General features: G+C 34.3%; 1 protein-coding gene across 1 annotated transcript in view; it reads right to left on the minus strand.

Annotated features, from left to right (window-relative positions):
- Positions 1–4,487: 4,487 nt before the first annotated feature.
- The window catches only part of LOC114041496 (olfactory receptor 1038-like), a 7,054-nt gene continuing 3,038 nt past the window's right edge, over positions 4,488–8,503 (minus strand). The window contains exon 3 of the mRNA XM_027859956.1: positions 4,488–4,559. Coding sequence (XP_027715757.1) covers positions 4,488–4,559 — 72 coding nt within the window. The remainder of the gene's footprint in view (positions 4,560–8,503) is intronic.

Raw genomic sequence — 8,503 nt, forward strand, 5'->3', positions numbered from 1 at the left:
TTCTTAGACTTGAACTTTAACACATGACTGAGCTATGAAACGCCTTGATTATGAAATTGAATTTCTTATTTTTATGATGAGATTTCAAATGTAGCCCATCTTAAAGCACAATCCATTTTCAGAAAGAAAGAACAATCTGGAAACTAGGAGAATTCTGTTAATACTTCAGATATGACTCGGGGAGGGAGAATATTATACAACACCATCTGGGTCTATTTTCTGTTTTTCTGAAACAAAACAAAACAAAACAAGATTCCTTTGAATTAACTGTAAAAAATGAAAATCATACTTAGAAATGATGCATCATAACTAAACTGTAGTTTTTCTCTTTGTTTTTGGAATAAACTTCTGCCTTTATTGCTATAAAGAAAATTCAGAAAACAGTAAGTATTTTTAAAGAACTTACTATATGTCAGGCACTGCAGTAAGCCTTGAGCATCCTATTCTCAATGAGTTCACATTCTAAAGGGAGACACAACATGCGAACACGTACAAAGAAGATGTATAAAGTGTAAATGAGTAGTAATCTCAGTTAGCAGATTTTAGCAGTGTGTGTGTGTGTGTGTGTGTGTGTGTGTGTGTGCATGAATGCATGCAGGTAACTTCAATCTATCAACAAAGATTGACACCTGACATACACATTACATTAAGAGTATTGAGACATCAAGTCAATTTTCATGGGTCATATAGGCAGTATATTTCAGAGATAGTTCAGCTGTATAATCACTAAACCACATGGACATCAATAGTATTAATGATACTTTATGTTATTGATAATACATTTTCTTCTTCTTGAACTTTTAATCTTTTAAATCTTATTGTTCTCTCCTGACATATTTTAATTATTTTGTAAAACGCATTGTTTTGCTATTTATTGCTCTAATACAAATGTCATTATTGTTGTATTTTCAGACTGGGTAACCCATCAATTGGGGAATGGCTGAACAAGTTGTGGTGTATGAATGTAATGGAATACTCCTGTGGTATAAGAAATGATGAGCAGACAGACTTCAGAAAAACCTGTCAAGACTTGTATGAATTGATGCTCAGTGAAGTGAGTAGAACCAGGAGCACATTTCACACAGTAACAGCCACATTGTATGATGACTGAGTTTGATAGATTTAGTTCTTCTCAGCAATGCCAGGATCTCAGACATCTTCAAAAGACTCATGATGGAAAATGCTATCCACATCCAGAGAAAGAACTATGGAGTCTGAATGCAGATCAAAGGATAATATTTGCTCTTTTTTTTCTTCTGTTTTGTTTTGTTTCTTCTTTTTTGTGGTTCTTCCTATTGGTTCTAATTCTTCTTTTAGAAAATGAGTAATATGAAAATATATTTAATAGGAATATGTAGGTAGAGCCTACATCAAATTGCATGCCATCATGGGGAGGAGTGAGGGAAGGGAAGGGGAGAAAATTTAAAACTCAAAACTTACGGAAGTGATTGTTGAAAACTAAAAATAAATAAATTAATCAAAAAAATTAACCATGAATTAGGTCATAAAAAATCTTACAAACAGATGCTGAAAAGTAAAAAAAAAATCTTTTGCTGACTATAATACATTATATACTTTAAATAGTAGACTTTTTTTAAGAGCATATTAAAATTAATAAAAATTAAATAATTTAATTTTAAAGAATGGAGGAGTCAAAGAACAAATTATGGAAACAATCAATAGTTTCATTAAAATGATGACAACAATAAGACAATATACTGTAAATAAATACTTAGAGAAAAATATATGTTTATATGTTTTCACCAACTAAAGAGAGAAAGAGATGATCAACAAACTGGTCATGCAATTAAAAAAAGAACTTAGAAAATCACAAATTAAAAAACTTTACCTAAGCACCAAAATAGAAATCGAGATAATCTGCCAATATTGCAATACTTTAACTTTTCCCTCTATATATAGCTTATTTATGCAGAGTTGCTTGCATGTTGTCTCCCCATGAGAATATGGGTTCTTTGAAGGGTCAGGGATTGTTTTTGACTTTTTTTACATAGGCATACCTAGGTCATATTGCAGATCTATTTCCAGACCAGCATAATAAAGTGAATATCACAATAAAGAAAGTCACATGAATTTCTTGGATTCCCAGTGCATATATGAATTATCTTTACACTATACTATAGATGATTAAATGTGCAATAATATGTCTAATCTTGGCTATATTTGTTTTATTTGTGCAAAACATTTTAAATAAACTTAATTGAAATTATCCATTTTGCAATGAACTTTGCTCTCTATCTCTTGTTTATTCATAAATTGCTCATCTATTCATAAATCTGAAAAAAATAACTTGTTCCATGTTTTTCTAATTTTCTTGCAAAATCTCTCTTTATAGATACATAATGTATCCATTTTGACCATATCTTGGTAAATGGTGGAAAATATTGATCTATGCCCACCTTCTGCCATAATGTTTTCCAGTATTCCCAACAATTTTTACTACAAAATGAATTATCATCCCCAAATTTTAAGCCTTTAGAAGATCAGAAGGAAAGCAGAAAATTTGCAAAAAAAATATAGACAGTTTCTCAGATGAAGGTCTCATATCTCCAATATATAAAGAACTTTGCCAAATCTATAAGAATACAATTCATTCTCCGATTGAGAAATGGCCAAAGGATATGAACAGGCAATTTTTTAATGAAGAAATCAAAACCATTAAATTATAATCATATGAAAAAAATACTCTAAATCATTATTGATTAGAGAAATGCAAATTAAGATAATCTTGAGATATCATTTTACACCTACTAGATTGGGTAAAATGGAAGATGGGGAAAACAAAAAATGATGGAGTGGATGTGGGAAAATTAGGGCACTGATTCATTGTTGGTGGTATTGTGAACTAATCTAACCATTTTGAGGAACATTCCGGAATTATGCCCAAAGAGTTATTAAACTGCCTATACCATTTGACCCAACAAAATCACTTCTAGTGCTATTTCCAAAGATGATTAGGTGAAATGGAAATGAGACTATATGTTCTAAAATGTTTATCACAGTTTCGTTTGTGGTGGGAAAGAACTGGGGACTGCAGGGTGGACACTCAATTTGTGAATGGCTGAACAAGTTATGGTAAATGATTGTGATGGAATGCTACTGTACTATAAGAAATGAACTCAATGATCTTAGTAAAAATATGGAAAGATTTGCACGAAATATTGAAGAGCGGAATTAGCAGAAACAAGAGAACATTGTATACAGTTATAGCAAAATTGTTTTAAATTGTATGACTGGTTCATTTAAAACCCAAAACCATTACAAAAATAATATAAAAGCAAATAAAACCTCAAAACTTAAAGATGATTGATGATTTACAGGTTGCCAAGTCATCCTGTGACTGAAAAGATTAATATGGACAGCATACTTCATAAAAATGTCTTCCGCAACAGAGGGAATTTGACCTTTTGTATTCTTAGTCATAAAATAATAAATAGCCGTATGATATTTGATGACTTGTCAATTGTGTGGAGTTAATAACCCTTTTATTTTTTTATATTTTATATGTGACATATTCAAAAGCATTTTCACATTCATTCTCATTTTTGCCTCATCAAAAAAACAAAAACAAAAACAAAGAAAAAAACTTATGTGGTTGGTAAGATGCTTATCTTTTTTTTTCTATTTAAAAGAGAGCTAATAATCTCTTTTGATAAAGTTGATCTAATTATGGCCAAGGATATCTGCCTCTTCATAGTAGACTCTTGCCCAGTGAAAAGCAATCATTCTTTGTTGGAGGAATTCTGAACAGTATCAATTGTTCTTCCGTTCCTGCCTTATCAGGGCACAGAAGTAACCTGAATTCTTGAATGGTATGTCATTGGAGGATTCACATTCTTCAGTTCCTCCAATGCTAGAATTGCATCAAGAATTGGTTGTAAGACTCCAGTTGGCATTTCCTGTATTTGAAAATCAGCCAAGCTAAGTTCTATGAGGCACATGGGGATCACAGATCTACAGTAGAGCCTGAACCATCTCCAGAGGCTATTTGTTTTAACCTCCATTTTACATGTGATGAAAAAAGGTCCATGAAAATTAATGGACTTCTCCAAGTCAGGCAAATTAAAACCATTAAAGGTAGGGTTGCTACTTGATTTTCTGATTATAGAGTCTGCTCTTTTGATTATACCACTATGTGTCTTACAGTCTGATGACTTTCTTTTACCCATAACAGATTTTTAAGACTATCTGTTAGGTTGTGAAGGAGGGAATATTCATAACAGTATCATGCCTTCTTGTATTATTGAAATAGAAGGTGGTAGGGGTAACATTTGGAGGCCAAGAGTGTCATGACTGACATCTCTGACATCTTGTAACCTTTTGCAAAGGCCAAGCTTAACTTTTGTTAAGAAAAAAAAAAACTATTGATATGATAAAGATTTAATGAATGACTTACAGAAGTCAACTCATGAAAGGCAATGTAAGTAAAAGGAAATCTTGTCCTCTTGACTTATTTTCAAACATTCTCTTCACTTTCTGGACTGATGCATTTTTAATGTTTCATGTCCTCTAGCTTGAGCCTTCTTCAGGGCCTCTTTCACCTCTCTGTTCCTTAAACTGTAGATTAGAGGGTTCAACATGGAGATCACAACTGTGTTGAAGATTGATGTCATTTTATCTTTGTCCAGTGAGTGACTCAATTTGAGCTGTAGGTATACAAAAATCAATGTGCCATACCAATCTGACTATCACTTCTTATGTTCTTTTGTTTAGTTTTCATTGATATCAAGCCAAAAATTGACTGGGGGTCTACCACATGTTCTGTCCATGGTCATTTGATTACTTTGATTTTCTCTATGCACTCTTACTTGGCAACTCCATCAACTACCATAAGGTATAAGTAACATCTCTATAAAAAATTTATCTCCCCCATCTATATGGACAACTTTAGTTACTATACTGAGTGATTCTCATATCACAAGTTGCATGTTGAATATGTCAAACTAGATGTCCTAGAAACATCATTTTAAACATGAGAAAAACAGAGCTCAATAATTTTCTCCTAATATCACACCTTCTTCTTATGTCACTACCATAGAAAAAACACCACCCTCCTGAGTTACCATGCTTATAACTTTATTGCAATCTCTTACTCCTCAATCTCATTCAACCCACATGTCTGATATGTTGCTAAATCTTGGTGTTTATTTCTTCCCAACATCTCTTGGATGTGTCTCCTTCTCTCTACTGACACAGTTACTGTTTTAATTCATTTTCTTATGACTGCTCTGTGTTCAGGGCATTCTTACTTGGAGACCCTGGAGAACACTTTACTTTTTTCTTATTTTTTTTTCTTGGAATAATTTCATCTTTCCCAGAATAAATATCCATTCTACTCACATACTATGCAAGTGTGATAAGAGAATGATCTATAGGGGCAGCATATACAAGCTAAACTCACCCAGTCCATCTGACCAGCCTGACCAGTCAGATTATTCTGGTGCTGCACAAGATTGTTCAGAAAAGTCTGAGAAATTTATTGTTGTTTATATCCATTTGGGACTAAACATGAAACCCCATGAAGCTTAAAAATATAATGGTAGTAGTACTCAAGGGAATAAAGAACACATCTTATTTTAATTACATTTATAAGCTTTAAATAACTAAGGAAAAGAAGCCTCCAACCCATTCTCAATGGTTTCTAATTGCATTTGTCCCCAAATTAATCAGTGACTTAGAAATGGTGTTGTGGAAAGAGTACTGGGTTAGAAGTGAAGAGGTCTGGGTTGTACCTTCCCTCTGTGTCTTTAACAATATTTGTGGCTTTCAGCAGGCTTCCATCTCTTTGGGGTTCATCCATCATATGACAATTCCTCTTGCATGTCTAGTTCACAGAACCATTTTGAGGATTAAATGAGATCACTACCAAAAGTGAAATAATTAATGCATCTGTCATTGAAACTCATTTATTTATGTGTTTTAATTAGTGAATTAGAAGAGATGATCAAGCAACAAGCTCATATTAAGGGTTTATTTATGTTCTAGTCACTTGGCTAGAACTTTAGAATACAAAGATGAAGTCTAAAAATGGCTTACATTCTACAGGGTAAAAATATTTATATTCGAAATATATACAAAGAAGAAAATTTGTGGGAAATGGCCCTTGTAGCTAAAGGGGTGACGGTGAGAGAAGGGGATAGGATAATTCTCACGTGGGAGGTAGTGTTTAAATTAATATTTGAGTTGAAAATGAAGAGGGAGCAACGTCCAGGCAAGCATGGTAGACACCTTATACAGTGCTATGGAGAAAAAAATATGAAATATTTTCCATGAGAAACAGCAAGAAAGCCATTTAGACTGGACCACACAATGCATTAAAGAGAGAAGTCTCAAGAGTCAAGAATTTATCCTTGTAATTGTTAGAATATAGTGCAGCTAGGTGGCATAGTGGATGGCATAGGGCAATTGAAGTCATCAAGACCAAGACTCAGATCCTTCTGTGTATAGCAGTTATACAACAGCAAGGAACTCTGAGGGACAGAAAGGAAACAGCTTGTGCCAGGTGAGTCAGACCATTAGTATTACTTCCAATACCACCCCTCCTGGGATATGGATGGTAACAGCCAAATACCCTGACCCCATGGAATAGCCAGAAAGCTACATTTACAGTGGCTTCATGACAGCTATTGAAGACCCAGAAATATATTTTTTTCCCATGAAAACTCTTGGTACTGTCAAATGGTTAAACACAAGTAACTGAAAACAATTTTTATTAGTGCAAATGATACTAAATAAAATGCATCACCCTCAGCTTTGCCATTGCATGCTGAAGATTATAGGACCACAATCACCTGGTGACTGTTTCTTCTGTGAATTTCCTATGGATCTTCCATTTTGTGAAAGTGTACAGTTACTCAGACTCACATACCTGTCATCCTTGACTCCTCACTCTAAATCATTCTATATAGCCAATCTATGGTCAAGCCATCCTGGAAGATCCCTTTACTATAATGACTCCCTCCTTAGATTAGTGATTTCTCCCATTTTGAGGAAGCACTTTTGCTGGCCGTGCTCACTTCTTCATTCATCTCGTGCCTCTCCTCAAGAATTTTTGGCTTTTTGAACCATGACCCCACAAATGATGTCTTCCCTTTCCTTCTACCCTTTCTTTTTCAGCTGCCATTTAATGTATTGTCTTTCCCCAATAGAATGTAAGCTCTTTGAGGATAGGGACTTTCTTTCTTTTGGCTTTTATGATTTTTTTCCAACACTTAACACAGTGCCTGATACATACTAACCACTTAATGCTTGTTGACTGAAAAACAAAACAAAACAAAAAGAATGGATTGTATAAGAAGTAGTGGATTTCCCATAACATGGAGTCTTTGAACAGTTTGGGTTGGTTATGTTATCATAGAAAGCATTTCTCATATAATATAATCTTTACTAGCCACCCTCTGACCTTTCAACTTAGAGAGTCTGAGAAATAATGTATTGGAAATAGTTTTGGAAAAATATCAAGTCCCACATACAGGAAAGAAAGGGAAGGTAACAAGCATTAAATCCTTCCATGTGCCCAGCACTGGCCTAAGTGATTGTGCAAGTATTATATCTTTTGTTCCTCACAACAGTCCTACAAGGTAGATGCTATTTTAATCCCCATTTTATAGTTAAGGAAACCGAAGCAAATAGAGGTTAAATAATTTGCCCAGGGTCAAATAGCTAATAAGTATCTGAGGCCAAATGTGAACTCAGGTCATTCTAACTCCAAACCCTGTGTTCTTTCCACTCTGCCACTATCTGCCTTATTCATATCAACAAAATGGCTTTATAAATGGCTATACTGTTTGGATGTACAATCATACCACCAACCACATTCCAGTGCAACATAAGGACCTGGAAGAAATCTTGTAATGTTGTTTGCTACAGCAGCAATGCACACAGTCTGAGAGCTTCTGCTCATATGGAAAGCATTCATGATGGAAAAGCAAAGTAGGCCTGATGGAAGACTACATGTCACTTGGAATTAGTCAAGCTATATGGGAAGAGGCTTGTTCCTAGCTTGACCTCAATTCATGACAATAAAATTTTCACCCACACTAACTCTTAAAAAAAATAGATACACAGTATGTAGCTCACTAGGCCTGGAAGACTAGAGTTCAAATGTAGCCTTAGATACTCACTGGTTATATGATCCTGGGTGATGCATTTAATCTCTATTGCCTCCATTCCTTTGACTGCAAAAAAATGGAGAATGTTTTGAGGACCAAATGAGATAATATTTGTGAAGAGCCTGGCATGGTTTCTGGAACATATTTCTGCTTGATAAATGCTTATTCCTCTCTCATTTCTGCCTCTTTTTCTTCCAATCTTCCTTTCTTCTCCCCTTTTTTCCTTTCTTCCTTCCTCACTTCTTCCATTCCTTCACCCTTCCTTTCCTCCCTCATTCCTTTCTTTCTTTCTTTCTTTCTTTCTTTCTTTCTTTCTTTCTTTCTTTCTTTCTTTCTTTCTTTCTTTCTTTCTTTCTTTCTTTCTTTCTTTCTTT

This window comes from Vombatus ursinus, unplaced genomic scaffold (assembly GCF_900497805.2).
Source record: "Vombatus ursinus unplaced genomic scaffold, bare-nosed wombat genome assembly UNPS02014174.1, whole genome shotgun sequence".
Taxonomy (NCBI): domain Eukaryota; kingdom Metazoa; phylum Chordata; class Mammalia; order Diprotodontia; family Vombatidae; genus Vombatus; species Vombatus ursinus.